The 21,111-nt window shown below is 59.9% G+C and overlaps 4 protein-coding genes across 4 annotated transcripts, besides 1 other annotated feature; all 4 read right to left on the reverse strand.

Annotated features, from left to right (window-relative positions):
* Positions 1-461: 461 nt before the first annotated feature.
* On the reverse strand, positions 462-1,727 carry LPMP_283000 (hypothetical protein; the record flags this gene model as incomplete). The annotated part of the gene is made up of 1 exon (XM_010702337.1): positions 462-1,727. The coding sequence occupies one exon, from the start codon at positions 1,725-1,727 to the stop codon at positions 462-464; it is 1,266 nt and encodes a 421-aa protein (XP_010700639.1).
* Positions 1,728-2,584: 857 nt separating this feature from the next.
* Positions 2,585-3,128: a repeat region.
* A 368-nt stretch (positions 3,129-3,496) lies between these two features.
* CMDH (cytosolic malate dehydrogenase) lies at positions 3,497-4,468 on the reverse strand (the record flags this gene model as incomplete). The annotated part of the gene is made up of 1 exon (XM_010702338.1): positions 3,497-4,468. One exon carries the CDS (start codon positions 4,466-4,468, stop codon positions 3,497-3,499), a length of 972 nt encoding a protein of 323 aa, XP_010700640.1.
* A 914-nt stretch (positions 4,469-5,382) lies between these two features.
* LPMP_283020 (hypothetical protein) lies at positions 5,383-6,135 on the reverse strand (the record flags this gene model as incomplete). The annotated part of the gene is made up of 1 exon (XM_010702339.1): positions 5,383-6,135. The coding sequence occupies one exon, from the start codon at positions 6,133-6,135 to the stop codon at positions 5,383-5,385; it is 753 nt and encodes a 250-aa protein (XP_010700641.1).
* A 1,274-nt stretch (positions 6,136-7,409) lies between these two features.
* Positions 7,410-20,093, reverse strand: LPMP_283030 (dynein heavy chain, putative; the record flags this gene model as incomplete). The annotated part of the gene is made up of 1 exon (XM_010702340.1): positions 7,410-20,093. The coding sequence occupies one exon, from the start codon at positions 20,091-20,093 to the stop codon at positions 7,410-7,412; it is 12,684 nt and encodes a 4,227-aa protein (XP_010700642.1).
* Between the last annotated feature and the right edge of the window lie 1,018 nt (positions 20,094-21,111).

Genomic DNA, 21,111 nt, shown 5'->3' on the forward strand with positions numbered 1-21,111 from the left:
TGCACGCTACCGACCTCCCCCACCCTACTCGCAGGTGAGCGGGCGAGAGTGCAAAAAATCATCGAGCAGGCCGCAGGTACTCACTCTGAGGAGGACACACAATACGCTGCACTCGTCATTGTGTGGGTGGAACCCGAGAGGGTAGTGGGGGCAAGCACATATGAACGGGTGTGCCAGAGGGCACGCCAACATGCGTGTGTGGCTGCCCATACGGACATGTCTGCCCACGCAGTGCCTACTGAACGCAGCCGTAAAAACTTTGGTACGGGGGACCACCAACGCCGATGTCCCCTCAACAAACAAAGAGAGGAAGAGAGAGGGAACCAGAGAGACGTTCCATCCGCGGTTTACATCAGTGATGCAGGTGAGAGGGAAAGGGGGGATGTCTTCTCCCCTGGCACGCACACATGCAACCATCGAGAGAGGAATGCGTGCACAGCCCTCTTTTCCCCTTTCCCTAACTAACCCCTGCCGTGTCGCTTCTTTGGGGGCTCGCTCGCTGTGCCAGCCGACACTGAGTCGCATACGTTAAAGTGGACGAGTGCGGGGGCCATGGCCAGCAGTGCCTGGCACACATCAGCCGCCACCTCTGGCCTCTCTTGCACGTCCACTACAGTCATTGTTGTCAGCGCAGGGTAGACGAACGGTTCGCCCAACTCGGTGCCAGCCGCGGCAGCAGTGCCGGGCTTGCACAATGCAGCGGCAGCGGCAGACGACGGCAGTGGTGACGTGTCCGCAGCGGCAGCCTCAGCCCAATCACATGTGCGTTCGTTGTGCCGCATGTTGACTAGAAGCTCCACCACACCTGCGAAGCTGGTGCCGCTGGCAGGCATGAGAATTTGTTTGAGAGAAGCCGCCTTTAGCGGGACCCACAGCTTTAGCTGCCAGTGTCTATCCTCCTCACCCATGAGGGCGAAATAGTCAGCCGGCAGCTCCAGCAAAGACGGAGAGATGGCGGTGGCGTCGGATGTGGGCTCAGGGGGACAGTAGCGGCTGCCCACAACCAGCGAGGAGAGGTTGATGAGGCGGCGCCACCACCCTGGCGCCCAGTAGCGCATGACCTCGGCATCCACCTTAAGCGTGCACAAGGTGCCGACAGCAGCCAGGTGTAGGTCGCTCAGCAGGTAGTGGAGCACCTGAGAGTGATGCGCTTCTGTGAGTTGCACGTGGCGCATATCAAGCTCGGTGAGGTAGGGCAGCTGTGAGATGAGCTGCAGCACCCACGGCGCCGGCAGGGTGAGACAGGCGGCTGAGGTTCCGCCGTTGCACTCCCGCTTCACGGCTTTGAGGCTGTCCTCCTGCAGCACCAACGTCCGCACTTGCGTGCTTCGTCCCGCAGCAAAGGTGATGAGAGCTCTGCGCACACTCTTACGCGAAAGGGCAGATGCGGCTACCATAGTCGGAGTCACCACGATGACTTCGAGGTTCATCGCTTGGAGCAGCGCACGGCGCACCAAGCGGCACGTCTGGGCGAACGCTGCCGCATTCCGGCTAACGGGACCGAGGAACTGCAACACGCGCTCGATCACTGCGTCTCCCACTGCTACCACGTCGTTGCGTGGAGAGGGTTGCGGTAACTTTGCTTCCAACTCCTTGCGCAGCAATGCGTGCGCGTCCGACTTCTGCTGAGCGTGACACAGCGCGTCGAAGGAGGCGAAGCGGGTGATGCAATCCTTGTGCGGCCTGGAGGCGCTGTGGGTGACAGTGACAAGAGGTGACGCAGACATCACAGGAGCGGTGGCCGACTGTACGGCAGCCACCGCTCGGCTCACACGCGACCCGTTAGTCCTTAACTCCATTGCGCACTTGTAGCTGTATAGCACGGAAGGTGTCAGCGGGCACCTCTGCGCGGGCCAAGCTGAGCAAAAACCCCAATTGCGCGTGGTGCAGTGCAAACTAACTGTGGCTGTGTGCGTGTGTGGATGTAAAACATGCCGCGACACACAAGAAGCAACAAGGCACAACGAAAGGTTGTGAGTAAAACTGCCTTCAACGGCGAGACCTGCAGAGAGGAAGAGGGGTGGATGGGTGAATTTCAGCGAGGCGGACAGAGGGAGGAAGAGCACACTGCCGTGGTGTGGGCACACATGCACACGGTGTGCCCTGGGTCCGATGAACTGGCCTGGTACAGCAGTGGCGCCTCTTTTGCATGTCAGCCACCAAGTGTTGCCTCTGTTGCCCTGCGGCACGCCTCCCCCCCTGCCATCACACCCGCCCGTACGAAGAGCTCACATTCATCATGGGCACGTAGCAAGGCGCTCGCGGCTGCCACTTGTGTCTCTGTGCTTCCTCACGTCGACTTGGCTCTTTTTCGTTTGTGTGTTCGCTCAGGAGGCTTGCTGGAATATGATGGGCGAACGGATGCTGTGCAGTTATGAAGAAGAAAGAGAAGGTGAGAAAGACCAAACGGCGCCGCTGGCGCGAGTATTGGGGTACTTTTCTCTGCGGTGCACATTCTACAAGTGATGTATATCAAACAGAACCACCTCACCACGAGCCTCTGCCCGCCCCCTCGCCTTCTCCCTTCTGTCCTGACCACCCCGTCTCCCTCTCACCTGGTCGAGGTGGAGATTGAGGAAGGGCCTTTTCAGCGAGTCCCTTCCCTGCCATACAACAAACGAGTCAGACTCCACTCGAATCGGTCTCTCAGAGGCCCACCGCGTGGTTCAAAGCAGTCGTAGACACGGACTGCAGCAATGCACCGGCTCTATCACCTGAGCAAGGCCCTGACCTCAAACTCTGCCCACCCACCCCTCCCGCCCCCGCAGGTCACACCACAGTCACGCCCATCATGCCGGACACCGCGTGGTGCATCGCCCCTCGGGGTCGCCCAGGCTCTCCCCGCACCAGTGGAAAGTGAGGGCCGGGTGCGACATGTTCGGGCCACACTGGCACTCTGCCGGTAATATGGGCGGACACAAACGTGCCTACTGTCGCAGGCTGCTCCGACGCAACGTCATCCGGGACCTGACCGCCGACATCAAGCAGCGATACACCGCACAAACCTCCCCCTGTCGTAGGCGCCTGGCTCGGCCACCCCCAGAAGTGGTTCGGCATTGGCAGGGATAGGAGGGTGGTGGGGCTGCTTGGGTTCCTTACAGAGTGGTCACCGCACCCTGATGCCACGCCGAGGGGCTCTCTGTCATCAGGGGAGCAAAGGCACTGGAGAACACGAATGAAAAAGAGGCGTAGAGCACAACGGAACGAAATACGATGGAATACAGAAAGACAGTCAAGCACACACACGCACACAGTCGAGTTAGCGTGCGTTGTTCTCTCTGCGAGCGAGTGCACCGTCACGATGCATCCGTGTGTAAAGTTGGCAGATGCGGTGTGCTGAGGACATGCGCAGGTCTTTACTTGATGTCAGCCTTCACGCAATGTTATCCTCCTCCGTATTGGCTGGCGCGCCGTAAGAGGGGCGGGCCCCGAGCGCTACTGAAGCGCAAGAGGGCCGAGATAGGCCTTCTGGACGAGAGTGCAAACACTGCCTGCCTCACAATCTTATTTGTTTCTCCTCCTCCAGCTCTGCGATTGTGGCGGCGAGGCGCTGCTGCGGAGGGTCCCCCTTGAGCTTGCCGGCCACAATAAACCACTCGCCGCCGCGGCATGTGCACGGAAAGGAGAAGATCAGGTCGTCTGGCACGCTATACGGGTTGCCATTCGAGTACACACCCATCGACACGTACACGCCGTCTGGTGTGCCAAGCATCCAGTCATGCACGTGGTCCACGGCGGCCTTGGCGGCGGACATGGCTGAGGAAAGGCCACGCAAGTGGATGATTTCGGTGCCGCGCCCGCGCACCCCCTTCACGAAGTCATCGTCGAAAGGGGTGTCCCTGATCGCGTCGCGGGCCGGGGTGGTGCCAATCATAGCGCTGTCAACGTCGGGGACCTGGGTGGAGCTATGGTTGCCCCAAATGATCACGTTGCGCACCTGTGACACCGGTACACCGGCCTTGCGAGCCAGCATGGACAAGGCACGGTTGTGGTCAAGGCGAGTCATGGCGGTCACATGACGGGGATTCAACTTCCCCTGAGCTGACTTGAGTAGAATAAGCGCGTTCGTATTAGCCGGATTGCCGACGACTACCACGCGGCAGTCTGACGCCGCCACGGCAGCGATGGCCTCGCCATGCTCCTTGAATATGCGTGCGTTTATCTCGAGGAGGTCCTTGCGCCCCATCCCTGCCTTGCGCGGGAGGGCGCCACACATGATGGCAATGGTGACCTCGTAGAAAGCAACGCGTGGGTCTGCCGTAACAATGACCTTGTCAAGGAGGGGAAAAGCGCAGTCGTCGAGCTCTGCCTCGACTCCGGCAAGTGCCTGGAGAGCGGGCTCAATATCCAGGAGGCGAAGCTCCACATGGGTGCTGGGGCCGAGGAGGATACCACGTGCAATCAGCGGTACCAAGGCGTAGCCAATCTGGCCTGCTGCACTTGTCACGGCCACTTTCACAGCAGCCATTTCGTGGCGTGCTAAGCGGGAAGGAAGGGAGGAAAGAGGTGTTGAGGAGGACGGCGTGTGCAGAGAAAAGCTGGGCTGCTGCTGCTGCTGCTGCTTTGACTCATCCTCTATCTCTGTGGTCCTCTGTCGAGCGGAGGGCTCCTGGGAGGGGGGAGGGGTATTGAAAGGGTCGATGGAGAAGTCACTTGGAGAGGCTGGTGAGGAGGAGGCGAGCGGGGATCTCTGTTGTGTTTATTGTGGCTGCACGACAGCAGCGGCGAGCCTTTGCGACTCCACAGAGGCGGCTGCTTTTCCCCCATACCATTTTCTAACACGCATACCCATACGCACCGAGACCAGTTCATGCATCAGCTCCGTCGTCCCCTCCCCCTTCCTTCTCTCTGTTTGCCTGTGTTCTAGTGCAAGCGGCTGCCGGTTGACGTTTGCGCCGTTGCTCGTGCTCCACGGAGAACAGACAGCCATTTAAGGAGAAAAGGAGTCAGTGGCGGACTCGCACACACTCATCTCCACACAGACGCCATTATGGAGAGAGTCAACAGGCGAAGGACTGGCTGAGGCGTTGGGTTGAGGTTCAGCAAGGAGAAGCTTTCCCCCGAAGCTTCCCTCCTTTCGGAAGTCTCGTGCACAGATCGAAGCGGAGGTGCAGCGAGGGAAAGAGGCGTGGGAGCGGACTCGACGCTGCCGTGCCTCGGAGAGGCTTCTAGTCTACGCCTGGAGGAGCACAAGGCGAAACAAATATCGACAAGGCTGAGCAAAAGGGGGCCCTGCCGCCACTACCGAGAGGGCCACTGACATACACACACACACCACACGCGCACAGGCGTAGACTGCCATCGCCGTACGCGAAGAGCAGCCAGGGCTCCAGTCGCATAGAAACGAAGGGCAACAACGTGGTCCATCAGTCTCTCTGTGCGTTACTCCACACAAAAGCCACCGAAACGGACGCTGTGCAGTACATCGTTGAGATGGTGGCCGCCGCGGGGCAGCAGCTCTCTCGAAATACGCTCCACCTTGGCGCCATCGGCAGAGAAAAGAAAGACGCTTCGTACATCAAAGAAGGCGTGTGTGCATTCAACGTCGGCGTAGTAGGTCACCTGGGTGCCGATTTTAAGCTCCGCGGTGCACTGCTCTACCCAGCTCTTCACCTGCGACACACCTTTGACTGGGGTGGGTGGCGAAGCGGCGGCGGGAGAAATTTGTTTGGAGGAGGGATGCTCGACACGAAGAAGCAGCACGGACTCCTGAAACTCACTAAGTTCGTTGATGATATCTTCCACGCCTCGCAGCTGCTGTGCTGGTCGACGCGGACCATCCCCGGCGACGTGGAGCAACATGATACAGTGAGCATCCAGTGCTCCATACAGCAGGTCTATGTCGGTGGACACCGATAGCGACTCTGCGAGCTGGCGTGCAACAACAGTGTCTACAGTATCAAGAAATGTACGGCGCAGTGCTGCGCTCACCTTCGCTACGGCCTGTGTGTGATTGTCCTGCCAGCTACGCGGCTCTGTTTCCTCTTTGTCTGCCTCTCTTGCGTTCAGGAAAATGGGTTGCAGAGCGTGCAGAGACATGAGTTCCTTGAGCAGCAGCGTCTGCCGGTCTCGGCGAGGCACCCGCGGCGCCGCCTCGAGCCACTCAAACAGTACCTGGTCAATTGTCTGGGCCATGCCTGGGTGCTTAGGCCGGACTTGTGGGGAGGTGTGCCCGATGGCTGCTGCTGTCCTCCGTGTAAACAATCCCCTTTGCGAGTGTTTTGCTCTTGATGCAGAGACAGGGCTTCACTGGGACCACCCCTCGAACGTTCGTCACGGACAGCGTGAACACGGTGCGTGTGAATGAGAGAAGTACCAGACAAAGCAACGAGTAAAGAGGGATGTGGTGATGGGTGCGGTCATCAGCAAAGGTGGGAGATGACGAGGATGGATTCATACAGGTGGTCGGGTGGCAGTGCAGCAGCCCTACCTACCTACTTCTTGCGGGCGATGCGCCGCGAAACAGAGACCCGCATTCCAGCGCCCGCACTCGGCCAGTGAGGCTCGTATGAGACAGGCTCGCCTGTGCTCTTGTTGCTACGACGACGCGCCGCTGCAACCCTCTCATCGCAGGTAACCGTTTCGCAGAGTTGCTCGTTTCCTTGGTCATCTTGAAGGGTGTACGCTGGTTAGTAGAGAGGAGGTGTACATCCACGACATTCTATGCTACATACGTGCAAAGAGGGACAGAGCGAGGCGCAGCAGTACGACGTGTTGGCCAGCATACATCACCAGCACCATGCAAAGACAAAACAAGGGGGTAAGCGCAGGCACTCACAACAGCGCAGGGGACGCACGCACGCTGCGGCACCGGCGGCGTCCAGCAACATCAACGCTGAAGACGACAACAGTGGCACCACAGCACACGCCTACATCTCCTGCCCATGAAGAAGAAACGGCGCATCAGGGCCTGTCCATGCAACGAGTAAAAAAAGGCACGGAAAGGGCGGGGGGGGGGTGCGGTGATACAACACATCTCACATACATCTGAGGGGGAGCAAAGCGCAAGGAGGTAAACAAGAAGTTACAGGGAGAAGAAGAACCATCGGGAGAAATGGTAGTGATGGTCGCGGTGCCTTCGTATGTGTGGGCGTGTATGCCTGGCTTTCTCCACCACGTCAGCATGAATGCCCATAGCCGAAGTGCTCGCTAACCCTGGAAGCAGAGAAGCATAAGAGATAAGCACAGCCCCAATGCCACCAACGCACCATATAAGACGCACTGAGATACCAACGAACACACCGACAAGGAGAAGTAGCACAGCAGTGGCACAAGCCTGCGAAGCACGTTGATGCAATTCCACGCATACACGCAGAGAGAGAGAGAAAGAGACAAGCGCACGACACATGCATTCCTCCTTTATCTCTAGCGTGCATCCTGCTTCGCATCCTTTTCCTTCGTATTCTACTCTATTGATTTAGCGCGCACGCGCAGGCGGAGCCCTTCAGCAGCCAGTAGTTGGAGCCATCCGCCGACGGCACCTCGATGGAGAGGACGTAGTTGGAGCTGGCACCCAAAGACGAGATGACACCTGCGCGTATCGTCGTGCGGTACAGGGGAACGGCGTGAAAGTCGGCCGGCTTCACGTGCGAGGGCTCCGGCAGGAAGTGCACAGGCGGCAGCACAGCGTAGGGCTCTCCCGGAAAGGAATCGGCCATTACTCGCCTTTCGGAGTCCCAACGCCACGCGTCCGTGTGAATGCCGTACACATAGCACCCGCGCACCGGCCCTGACGTGATCGCTTCTGGTTCCATGCCCAGAACTTCATAACCGAAGCCAAGCTTGTCCACTGACACTCCCTCCGCACGCGCAAAGGCCTGATACACGCCTGTCATGAAGGCGCTCGGATTGAAGAAGCTGCCGATCCAGAAGGCTGCTGGCTCTCCCTTCTGCAACCACGACCGGATAAACTGCACACGGGCGAGCAGGTCACGGTACCACGCCCCAAGCGGCTTTAGCGAGGCGTACGACACCGCCGTCCAGAGCGTTGGCACCTGATCCGCAAGGAAGGAGCTGTACATGGCGTCGAGGTCGGCAGAGAGGACTGTCAGTCCGAGCAGCGCTTTTTGCATGTCAGAAAGTGTCTGGCGCATTTTGTCCAGTAGCTTGTTGTACTTGACCAGCTCGTGCGCCAACACCGTCGACATGGAGTTCGGCAGTCCGTTCGCGAGCGTCGTGAAGGTACGGGGTCCGGCCTCCTCCCGCGTCAGTGGCGCTGGCAACGTCGCCTCGAGCTCTTGGCACTTGCGGCGCACCTCTCCTTCCGGCGTTGCGCCGGAGCTGCCCGCGGACCCGACCAGGCGCGGCTGGATGGACACGATCTTCGTCAGTAGGTACTCGCTCGTCTGCAGTTGGTAACGCAGGTTGGCGTTGTCGTGCATGCCAAAGACGGCAGGCTCATCGACGAGGGGCATGGCTTGGATGTGTTCCTGCGCCTCGGCCAGCGTGCCGCTCGAGGGGACAGCGTACTGCCCTTCTTTGCAGAAACAGTGGCCCTCCTCGAGGATGCGGGGGCAGAGGTAGTTGCGCAGAATTGTGAGCAGTGTGCCGCGGTCCTGCGGGTCAGTGACACGGCCGCCGTAGTTGATCTGCCCAATGATGTACTCAAGCGACTCCCATGGAATTGTCTCCTGCTCCTCAAAGAACAGCCGCAGCCACTCCTTCGACACGTGAAAGTCGGTGTCATTCCACTCGTACTTGACATTCCACCCGAGAGGGCCGAACTTGCGCCGCTCGAGAACGACGGAGTGGAAGAAGCACAGACCGTAGAGCAGCTTCTTGAAGGCGCGCCCCTTTAATCCCTTGCCGCTGATGGCCTCGTCGTCAAAGGCCTCGTACTCCTGTGGGGTCAGCTCGCTAAAGCAGCGCAACATGTTTGCCCGCAGCCCGGTCGGCGGCTCGTTTGTCAGCTTGACGCTCGACTGCAGCACAAATACCGGGAAAAAGTCGGTGGGCATCGACGTAAGCCAAAGGCGAAAGTCGTTGTGCGTCTCGGACGCCCCGGCAGCCCCGGGCTGCAGATTTGCAACGATCGCCGAGAGGTCTGGCATGAATGTTTGCGAGAGGTGGCAATTCTGCAGCAGCGCCCACGAGCCGGACTTGCGGCACGTGGCGATGAGGCGCTTCGCATTCTCGCTCTGACCTTGACCCAGGCTGACGTACTGCACCTCCTGCTCCTCAGCCTTGGCGAGGGACTGTAGGGCTTCCATCGGGTCCGCGCCTTGAGAGAGGATGAAGACGATCGGCGTGTGCGCGGTGCTATCCCTGAGGGTGCGGGTGAGGTCCATGGGAGGCATCTCAGTGAACTCTGCCCCCATCGTCTGATGTACGTAGTTGGAAAGCGCAAAGAAAAGTTTTTCCTCTCGGAGGCACCGGATCAGTAGCACACGCTGGAAGAGATGCAGACGCGACTGCCAGTCGCCTGGCAGGGTGGCCGTGTGGGGTAAGTCGGACTGTGCGTACTCCCGCCACGCCTCCGACTCCGTCTCCAGACTGGAGACGAAATTGTGAAACGCAGGCACGGTGCGGCTGAGTGCCTCGGCCAGCTCCCACTGAACGCGGCTCATCCACGAAGCGATGGATGACGACTGCTCTGGCAGCTCTGAGGCGACGAAGGCAGTGGCGCGCACGAAGTACTGCCACTCCTCCTCTGCGATCACGCCGTCATGCCGGGCGATCGCCGTAGCTATGAGCAGCGATAGAATGATCTTGTCCTTGTTGAAGAGACCGCGGCAGATCTGCGTGTATGTGGCGCTTGTGAGGTTGCTGATTGTAGCGTGAAGGTGATCTTCCAGCATGGCCGGGTCTGCCTCCGTGTACCCGGGCGGCTTTGTGGTGCCTTCCACCTCGTGCTGCACCAGCTTTACAAAGTACTGCAGTGAGTACTGGTACATTGGGTCCATGCGGCCCACGTCAGCTAGCACAAAGAAGAGCAACGCAGCCCTCACGGCAACGTTGCGGTAGCGTTCGCGGGCTATCGAGATGGTCAGCATCTTCTCGCTCGCCTCGGCCTGACTGCGACTGATCACCTCCGCACTAGATTGCGCGGCCTGCAGCTCGCGGATAAGATCTTCGTCGTCGAGGATGTTACCTTTGGTGCTCTGCAAGCGCTCCAGGATGCTCTCCTCGATTGTTTTGAGGCGGCGCTGGCCCTGAGCGATGCGCTGGATTATGGAGTTCTTCTCCTCCTCCATGGAGCGCTGCTCGATAGAGACGACCTCGCCAAGCATCTGCTCCGACAGCCCCTCCATTGTGACTGTGAAGTTGAGCAGCGTGACACGGGTGCTAATGTCCGGCAAGTACACCGGGTTCGGCAGCTTGCTACAGAGGAACAGCCGGAAGTTGGGGTGGTAATCGATCGGTCCAGACTGCGGAGTGAGCTGAATCTGCAGGCCGCCACTGTCAGCCGCCAAGACACGCCGCGCGATGAGCGGCTCCAACGCTGGGTCCAGCGACTCACCAATGTCGTCAATGATGACAACGCCGCCGAGTCGGATCTGCGACTCGAGGGTGCGCATCCACGTCGGATCTGTGAGCCTGATTACCCGCAGGATGTTTCGGTTCTTTGACGCTGCTGCACCCGACCCACTCGCTGCCTGGGTCTGCTGGAACTGCCGCAGTAGCCACTTAACGGCCTGTTCCTGTGGGTCAATGAAGAGCGGCCAGCGGCGCGGAGCCGTCGACAACATTGCCACAATAGCATTCTCCGTGGACGTCTCGTCGCTTGGCAGACCGTTCACCTGCCAGTTCAGCGTGTCAACCGGGTCGCCGAGGACGGCGGTCAAGGAGAAGTTGTCTATCTCACACCCGTGCTCCGTCAGCTGCGTCGTCCACTGCGCAATGAGCCGCTGACGGAACGCCGGGGTGAAGGCGCCAAAGTAGGCGACCGCCGCGCTCGCCATGAATACCTGCAGTGGGAGCGCGGCCAGCTGAGCCCTGAGTAGCTTGATATTCTCTGTCCAGCGGGCCCCTTCGCTCCTGAGGGAGCTGGACAGTGTCTCTGCGTTGCGCAGGCGGTTGACGCACAGCTGCAGCCCCTTTTCCAGGTCGTTCTTCTTTTCGACACTGCTTTGGTAGCGCTGCTCGAGGTCCGACAGCTCTTTCTCCACCTCCTTCAGCTGCTGCTGTGCGACGTGCAGCTTCGTATTTGTCTCTGCCAAGTGTTGTTCCGCATCGGCCGCGGCTTGCCGCATCGGTGCCACTTCCTTCACCACCTTGGAGTACTCGTTGACGGCGTGCACCCACGCACACAGGGACCCGCACGTCTGCGAGCCCTTCGACGAGCACACCTCGACCGTGAACTCGGGGTCGTTGATGTACTTCTGCACTTTCTGCAGAATTGCCGGCTTCACGTTGTCGGTGGGGTACCCGCGGATCATGTCCAGCAGCGAGCGGTGCGACAGGAACTCGCGCGCGCCTTTCCAGTCCGTGCTGCCAGACCATGCGCCGTTGAAGTCCTTCGCCTCAAACATGGTCATGCACGCTTGCGTCGTTTTCAGTACTGCCGAGGGTGGGTTGGCGAAGGAGCGGAGCTCGTTGAGGTCGCTGGCTTGAATCGTGTCGAGCGCCGCTTTCGCTTTGTCGATGATAGGCTTCGCCTCAGCCAGGCGTGCGTTGGCCTCCGCCGCGATCTGCGACGCGTCGTACTGCTGCACTGCCGCGCTCTCCTGCTGCGCCCGCACCTGCACCTGCACCTCCGCTGCCTTGGCTTGCCGCACCTTCAAGTCCGCCACAACTGCCTGCGTCTCCGCGGACGCCTTCTCTAGCTGCGGTCGCCTCACCTCAATTTCAGCTTTCATCTTCGTGATTGTTTCCTCGGTTTCGCGCATCTTCTCCGTACCGTTCTCGACCTGGGCGAGCTGCGTCTCCACCCGACTGCGCTGACTTTGCAGGAGCGCCTTGTACGTCTCGATAAACTCCAGGTAGGAGGTTGGGGTAATGTAGTAGCGCCGGCGCAGCTCATCGTAGTACTGCTGTGCCATCTCAATCGTCGCCGCGTGTACATGGACGCAGAGCTGCGGCAGCTTCTCGTGGAAACTTGCAGGCATCGCGTCTGTTGTCTCCTGCAGCATGCGCCTCGCCACCCCCTCCAGGGCTTCTTGCGGCCACTCGTCGAACCAGTCGACGGAGCAGCAGTTCGTCAACGACGGGAACTGGCGACAGCGGGTACGGAACTGGTCGCCTACTGGACTCATGCACAGCGCCACGTGCATGTTGTCACGCACACGGTTGATGAAGAAGCCGTAGATGTCCTCTCTGCTGGTGATGCCGTGCTGCTGGGCTGCCTCGATGCAGGCATTGACGCGCTTCTCACGCTCCTCGGCGCTAAAGAGCGACGGTACCTCTCCGGAGTTGAGAGTGTTGTTCACGTCCTCCAGCATTGCCTCGTCAACGATTTGGTTGTCGGACAACAGCAACACGCATGGTTCGTTCTTCACTCCAGCGTACGTGTACACCTCCAGCAGGAACTCGTGGAAGTCGTTCATGCTGTAGCCCTTGCCAACAGACGTCTCGAAGATGCGGCAGCCGCTGATGAAGGAGGCAAGCCTTGTAAGGGAGCGCTTGCCAGAGCCGCCAACGCCGACCAGTAGCACGTTGCCGCGCGGCTGTCGCAGAATGCGGATAATGCGGGCGATGTGTTCGCAGTGATCCTTGAAGAAGACGAGGCCCAGCTGCGACGCCTGCACAGTTGTCGAGCTGCCGCTCGCGTCGTCTGGCCTGACGGTTGCCTCTGTGGCGTTGTAATCGTCCTGGTACTCCTCGAGAACCTGCGCCAGCCGCTGTACCTCCGGCACTTCCTCATAAACTTTCTCAACTGATCCGAAGCGGGTGAAATCTGCCCACAGCGCCGGCGACGCGATCAGACTCTCCGCTGCGCCGGGAAGTACGCGCGACGCTGTCTCCGCGAGGACGTTGTCCACGAAGTAGCGCCGATCCTGCACTGTGGCGAGTCGGTCGTAGAAGCACCGCATTACTTCATGTATCCACAGCCGCACAAACGTCGCAGCGTCGCGGCAGACGCGCGGAATCACCTGCGTCATGCCCTGAAACACCTTCGAGAGGTCGCGCAGGTTGAATGTGTAGTGCGGCGTGGTTGGCCGCGGTCTCAGGGCGTCACGGATCATGTTGAAAACGTCGACAGTGGCCATGACGAGCGACGGCGCCACGTTCTTCACTTCGTGTGAGAAGTTCTTTGCCTCGATAAAGCCGCTGAGAATTGAGCCGAAGATGCGCTTCATGGAGTCGTCCGTGAGGGTTGCCACCTGGAGCAGGTGAAATAAACGTGTGAGGCGAGGAGTGATGGGGTTGCGCCCACCCGAGGGCGGGCCACAGGCCGACACGACCGTGACGTCCTGCACCGTCTTCCATATGCCAGCGAACTTGCGGTCGTAGAAGCCACCCTGGCCCATCAGTTGTCGCAGTAGCTCGATAGGCGGCGACGCGCCAAACACCTCCACAGCTGGCATGTTCAGATCGTCAACAAAGAGAACAACGGACTTGCCCGGAGAGGCGCCAAGCACGTTCTTGCGCTTTAGCTTCAGCTTCGCCTCGATGAGCTCCTGCGTCCGCTCCGACGACGTCTGCGCGCTGAACTGGAAGGTGACGAGCGAGAGCTGCAGTAACTCCTTGTTGCGCTGGAGGCAGTCCGCCATGATGAACGTCTTACCGACGCCGGTTTGGCCATTGAAAAGGACAGGCTTTTTGCACTGAAGCAGCGTCTGCGCGATCGTGCTGTAGCGCACCGTGTCCACAGTCGGCACAAGGATGTTAAAGTACGGCGTGGCTGGGTTGTAGGTGAACTCGGGCACCAGCGCCTCCCACGGCACAAGCAGTCGCGTCGAGAAGTTGATGGTGTAGTCGTACACACTGCCGTAGTTGGGGAAGCGCGCAGCCGACTCGAGCAGCGTGCGCGCCATCGTGTCGAAGCTCTCCATCGCAGCGTGGTCAACGTTTCCACCGACAGACCACACAAATGAAAAGGCAAAGATGGCGTTGCAGATTTCGTTGCGCTCGCGAAGCATCGGGTCGTCCGGCGGCGGCGGCACCTCACCGCCCGGGTCTGCCATAAACTGCACCTTGTTCACTTGCACAAGCGCCGTGAAGAGGTCACACAGGGACTGCACAACGTTGATGTCGCCAGCGCTCATCAGACTGGCCGACGCGGGTAGCTGCTTCAGCCAGTCAAGCCCTTTTTCTACGTAGGCGTCGAAGAGGGAGAGGATGTAGGCGCGGCACTGCGGCTGCGCGCCGGTGGCAGCGAGCGTTGTCTCACTCCACTTGCATGCCACCGTGTTCCACGGCAAGTCATCAGCGTCTACGTACACCATGCCACACCGTGACACCGTTGCCGGCGAGGCAACTGCCAAATCCGCAACTTCGAACAACATGTGAATCGTGTCGGGCAGCTTGATGCGCTCGCCGCTGTCGAGACAGAGCAGTTTGCTGTCGTCTAATACCGAGTTCAGCGACTCGATCCAAAGCGTATCCACCGGGCCGTCAAAGACCATCCACCGGTGATCAGACGAGACCTCCGAGGCCCGCACGCACTCCTTCGCGATGGCAGCGAGTACACCATCCTTCCATTCGTTTGTGTTCACGTCCAGCTGTCCATACAGCTCGTGCAACATCACCGACTTGGGGTTGATCACAAATTCAGTGACAGGGCGCGCCATCTTGTTTGCGCTCCCCGCCACAGAGAGGCTTGTCAGAGCCTCCGCGATACACTGCCGCGCCTCCGTCTTACCTGTTCCCGTCACGCCCACGAGCATCACGCCGTGCCGGACAATGAGTGTCTCGTAGAACTGGATGCCCCTTTTCACCCACTGGCTGGCGTCGACCAGCTTCTTCTCGGCCATGATGTGCTGCATCGCTGGCAGCAGTTCCGGATACCCGCGCTCTGGAAAGCTCACGCCGGGAAATAGGTCCTGCATGATGCCGCGAAACAGCGGAATGTCCTCCGCGACAAACTTGGGCACGTTCGAGTCATTACACGCCACAATCAGCGTGAGGTCCTCCTCCACGTCAGGCTGCGAGCGCTTGAGGTCACCGGCCATGACGAGGATCGACTTCAGCGCCCGCATACCAAAGTCGTAGTGGTCCTGCGGCGACAACTGCTCTGAGCTGAGCTTGTAGAGCTGCGTGATTTTTAGTGACAAGTCGTGGGCGTTTTTGAAGCCCTCCGAGTAGAGGATCACCTCCGCAATCATGCGGAAGTCTGGCGTCATGACCGCCACAGGGCGGAACAGGATCTTCAAGTTGTCTGGCAGCTCCGTGCGTCCCGCGTAGCCGGGGTTCATGGTGACGAAGGCGCCGTACGTCGGCCGCACCCGCACATTGGGCGTGCCCTGGAACGTGAAGGTCTCCTGCGCGTTCTGCAGCGCCAGCTTGATCTCCAGCAGCTGGGATGCGATGACGGAGAGCACCTCGATGTTGATACGGTTGAACTCGTCGAGACAGGCCCACGCGCCGGTCTGGATGAGGCCCGAGAAGAACTTCTCCATCATTTTGTACGTGACGCCGTCAGAGCAGTTGTATACGATGCACTGCCGCGCCAGGTTCTTCGCTAGGTCCTTCACTGTCTCCGTCTTGCCAGTGCCGGCCGGCCCGGCAGGGGAGGCGCCAAGATGCAACTTCAAGGCACCTGTCACGGTCATGTAGATGCGGTCCGTTAGCGGAGTGATGACGAGACGCCCCTGTGCGCCGAGATACTCGTAGCCGTAGACGAACCGGGAATTGTTCTGGCGGATGAAGACGGTGCCGTTACCGTCCGCGTCCTTTTCCCAGTACACGCGCAGTTGCTTCGTCCAGCCAAAATCGATCAACTCAGCGACGCCACTGTCACACATCTCTTCGACAAGGTCGCGGCCGTGTACGTCAATCGTGATAATAGTCGAGAGAAGAACACGCTGCACCTTGGAGAGGTTGCGCGCTGTCAGCTCAGCCAGCACTTCGAGGTTGCGGCGCTGCTCGTCACGCAAGCGGAGCATGAGCTGCGGGGAGTCCGTCTTGCCCAGCGCCTCCTCGACGCTACGCGTCCACAGCAGCTGCTCCACGATCAGCACGAGCTGCACTGGGTGTTGAAACATCCAATCCGTGCGGTCCTGACAGGCTTCGTAGTCTTCAAGACAGCGCTGGGCTCGGTGCCGTAGCGTCGAGAACATCTCGCGCTCCAGCAAGTCCATCCAGGATTCCACTGGGCCACGCGCCTTGATGCCCTGATGGCCCAGCTCCACCTGCTCTCCCTCCATGGAGTTCATGTGGGTGATGTCGTTCTGCGCCGACAGTGTGAGGGACTTGATGCCGTCGAACATCTTCAGCATATGCGGCATCATCAGCTCCGGTGTCTTGGCCTTGGCCAGCAAGTCGAGTAGGTCGTCATTGCTGAGGAAGTAGAAGCGTGGGAAGGCGCGTCGCTTCTCCTCTAACTTCTTCTCCAAGCTGATCAGTACCTTCTCGAGCTCTTTGATGTACGCTTCGAGGTCGTGCTTCAGCGTTCGGCCACCACCACCGGCGGCGGCGGCGGTGTCGAAGGTCGGTGGGTTGATGAGGAGGCTGCGGTAGGCGGTTGGCAGGTCGTGGGCCTTGCGCATCAGATCGCGGTAGAAGCGGTCAACCTTCTCGAAGCGCTGCGCGTCGTCCTTCCACTGACTACGTATTTCCACGGATGAGAATATGTTCTCGAGGTAGATCCAGTTGCGCTGTAGCTCCACCCACTTCTCCAGCGTCTCCAGCATGTACTTGAGACGGTTCTCCCACCGCTCCACCTGCGACCGCAGCACACCTTGGCAGTGCTTGCTGCTGCCAATGGTCGAGATGGCGACGGCAGAGTCATCCAGCAGCGTCGTCACGTCCTCGACCGAGGCACCGACGAGTGTGAAGGCGTCTTTGCTACCCTTGTGTGCGTGGAACTGGAACTCTGCGGGCGGCTTTGGCCCCCCGCCATTCCACATCGCATTCACCCGGTCGATTTGTCTCTGCAGCTTGTCCTCCTCGGTGGCTGAGGCGCTCACAGCAAGCACCTCGTCTCGGTACTTGAGGATGTGGTGCTGCAGTAGCATCCCAACTGTGAACTGGTTTGCCCATTCGCTGAGCGTCTTCGATGCGCTGCCAGTGGCGTCCGCGACGGGTCCGACAATCAGGGAGATCTTTGTGTGATGCTCCGACTTGAGGGAGGGGCTCGTGAGCGCCTGCAGGACCGGCAGCAGTTGGCGCCACTCCTCCACGCTGCTTTTCAGCCGCGGCACCACCGCGTTGCTTGCCAGCTTTGAAGACACCTGCTTCACCAGTGACGAGTACCTCTGCACCACCTCCTGTACCGCCGGCACGTCGAGCTGATCAAAGGGGAGCGCACGGGTCGCCTCCGTGAAGGTGTTCCAGTCACCGATCCCGGCCCACAACTTTGCTTTGATGCTCACGTCGTGCAGCATCTCTGCCATGACTTCTACCACGGTCTCCTCGGCCCCGATTTCGATCTGAAACTCGCGCAGCTTCTTCTCGCGTGCGGCGAGGCCCTCTGCTTCTTCAAGGAGAGCCTGCATATACGCGTTTGCCTCTGCCACGTCGGCCTCACCCGACATGACGATTGGCTGCCCCGCGCGGTCGTACACGGACTCGATACGGCGGCGCAGCTGGTCCATCTCCTCCTCGATACATCGACTAAAGAAGCGCTGCTGTGCCTCCTTGCTGTCCTCAGTCGTCTGCAGGAGCGTACGCAGCTTGTCGAACTGCGGCCGGGTGCCGCTGCGGTACGTCTCCTCGTCTTCCTCGTTCACATCGATCTTCTCCTCCTGCAGGAGGGCGAACAGCTCGCGCACCACGTCGTAGGAGGAGGCGATGTCGTCGAAGGAGTTCCCCAACGCGTTGCAGTAGTCGAGGTACTCTACATAGTGCTCAATCGTCTTGGGCGCCGCGGTGAGATAGGTGGTGCACTCCTGTAGCTTCTTGAGCAGAATTTCGTTGCGTCGGCGCGCGATGATGGGGAGGGCCTTGTGGAAGATGTCCAAGCATGCCACTGGGCTCGGCGTGAAACAGTCGCGCAGCCCCTCCGTCCACATTCTCACCATTCCAATGTCCGCAGAGTTCGGAATGTTTGACGAGATGGACTCTGTCTGCGCCTTGTAGGTGGCGAGCTGTTCGCGGAAGTAGTGAAGCGTCTCGTTGCTCTCCAGCAGTGCCTCCTCCTGCAGCTGGCTATTGCTAATGTACATCTCCTTGAACACCTCGAAGGTGTGAGCGTAGCGGTGCATCTTGGCGAAAGAGTTGGCGAGGGAGGTGTGAATGGCCGCCACGTCCTGCTTGTAGCCCTCTTCGACCATCACCATATCCGCCACATCCGGTCCCGCGCCGACCGTGTCGTTTCCCAACTCATCCTGCGCATTACTCGTGTAGACCAGGAACGTGTTGAGCGACGTCAGCCGTGGAATGACCCCGACAGCGCGCACGTAGTCCTGAAGCGTGTCCTCGATGGCCTCGCGAATCTGCCCCGCGGATGGCACAAGCTCGATCGCCTGCTGGTTGGCATTGTACACCACCTCGACGTTCCAGAGCGGGCCGGTGAAGACGCCGGTCGTGGCAACGGCGGCCGTACCGCCGCCGCGGCGAGTCTTCGCCGCCGCAGTCTGCGTGCTCACCGGAACAGTGTTCGACATCCCCAGGTCGCGTCGCACGTGCGACACAGCCTTGGCGGCCAGCCCAGTGAGGCACTCCACAACAAGGTAGTCGCACAGCTTGATGAAGGCAGTGAGGCGCCGGCACATTGCCTTGCGCTGCGTCAGCTCGATGTACGACGGCTGCTCCTGTGTGCCCAGCTCCCGCACGTCGATCACCTTCCGCTTCTGCTGATCCGCGTCTTCGTAGAGCAGCTTCTGCCGCTCACGCTCAAGCTGCCAGGAGAACATGGTAGTCTTGCATGCCTGCTCGATGTAATCTCGAATGCGCTTCATCATGTTCTCCAGCCGGCGTCGCTCTTCTTGCAAGTGCGTCTGCAACGCCATCGTGTACGCGTCGAGCGTGCTGGTCTCTGTGCTGGGCTGGTAAAGGTCCTCGGAGACAACGGCTTCCAAGCAGATGTTGCGCACCGCCTGCAGTGCCCCCGACAGGCCCGGGTGGGCGGCAAATAGGTGTGCGGAGAGGTACTGCCGAGTGTTTGCCGTTGCACTGCGACGTACGAGGTTGCGCCACAGCACAAAGTTGCGCCAGCGCTTGTACTCGCTAAACACGAATAGTTTGCGGATGGCGTGGAAGATGCGACACTCGCGCTCCCACTTGGGCAGCTCAATGAACTCCGCGCCACCCTTGGTAAAGTGCGTCACGCCGGCGGCAGAGACGGTGTAATAATTGTGGTCCTGTGCGTCGGTGCGGGCCATCGGCTGCAAGTCGTATGGGTTCAGCGGGTCGCGCATGCCACGGGGGCGCATCACCAAGTACACGAACTCGTTGGGAGAGTTTGAGGTGGACTTGTGAAAGAGTGGGATTGTGGCCAGCGCTCGCGCTGCCGCGGCCTCTGTAGTGCTCGTATCTTGAGAGATATCGGACAAGGCCGTCGTCGCGGCGCCGGTGTTGCCACCAACGGCACTCACTCGCTCCGGCGTCAGCGGAGCGAGCTTTGCCGGTGGCGCCGCCGCTGTGCCACGAAGGGGTCGTGACGAGATGGACTTGGGCTTAGCGGAAGCGGCGAACATCTCCTTTAGCTCCACGTCGGTGTTGCTCGGTGGGTTGAACACCTGCAGTGAATTCACCATGTGCGTCTCGCCACGGCGGCATGTGAAGGCGGCGGGGTCCGCCTTGGCAGCTGTGGTTGCCGCCGGCTCAGTGGGTGGGTGAGGCACGAAGCTGGCAGCAGGTGGCTGACACTGCGTTAGGCGATTCGGTACCCCAACCTGGGCGCCGCTGCTGATACCGTCGCTGTAGAGGCGCGCCGAGAGCGGGTTCACTGTGCCGTAGGCGTCTGCCACATCCCTTGAAATATGGATCGGGTTCCGCTGCGTAACCTCGAGCTTTGTTCGCTTGGCGACTGGCATAGTCGATGCGGCCAGCGGTACCGCGGATGCGGATGCCTTGGACTCCATCGAGAGCCGGTGCGTCTGCGAGTACATGACTGACGTGAAACACTCGCGAGCCAAGCCAGAGCAAGGGCAGCGGCCCGGCGCGTTGCGGAGGTGAGGAGGGCGCGATTGGAGAACTAAGTCCAGGCCAAAAGGTGCTGAGCGAGCGAATGATAAGCGAACAAGTGTGCGTGTATAGACGACGTTTACACGTTGATGGGCAGTCGTGTCTGCACACTTTGATGATGAAGCCGCGGGGAGAATGCGAGGGAGGGGGGGAGGCGGCGGCCCTCTTAGCGCTCAGAGACGCACAACCAAAGAAAACAAGACAGCCACGCTGAGGTCGTCACCGCCCGTACGGCCATATGAGGGCGCAGTGGAGACTTGCACGATTCCTTCGCTTTCAGACAGGGTGAAGACTGCTGCGCGTCCAGTGAGGGAAAAAATATGCAGCTCTCCGACACAACTACGCATGCCAGCAAACGCTAGACCTGAAACGAGAAAATAAGAGGTAAGGGGGAGGGCGGGCAGAGGCCCGAATCGGTCACTTCTTCTTCCCTCTCCTCACAATCAACGCCACCACTCAACAACTCGAGTCGCTCAATGCGTATGCGCGTGTGAGCGTCGTAATTTCTGGCTGCAGGGTAGCGGATACGTACGCGTGTGCAGTTTTGACTTCGTCGATTGACAACCGTTGCACTGGTGTGAGGAGGCGGCGAGCGGGTGTGGGTGTGTGCCGTCGTGGCACATCATCCCCCGCCCGGTACCGGAGATGTGAAGGGGAAAAGCAGAGAAAACACACGAGAGAGGTGTGGGAGGAGGTAGCACATGTTGGCAGGTAGAGGTGCAGTGACTAGTAGAGACAGTGGCGGTACGAGCCAGCGCGTATTACACGACTTCGACACGAAACACGTAGTAGCATAACCCCATGTACACACCGCGTGTTTATCAGAGTCATGTAGTTGCGAAGGAAGAGGAGCAGAAAATCTGGGAAGGGCCAGCACGGATGTTGCAACCACCCCTCTCCACAGCACAGCAAGTTCAACCGATCCTGTGCTGCGCTGTGTGT

Source organism: Leishmania panamensis (genome assembly GCF_000755165.1).
Source record: "Leishmania panamensis strain MHOM/PA/94/PSC-1 chromosome 28 sequence".
Lineage (NCBI taxonomy): Eukaryota > Euglenozoa > Kinetoplastea > Trypanosomatida > Trypanosomatidae > Leishmania > Leishmania panamensis.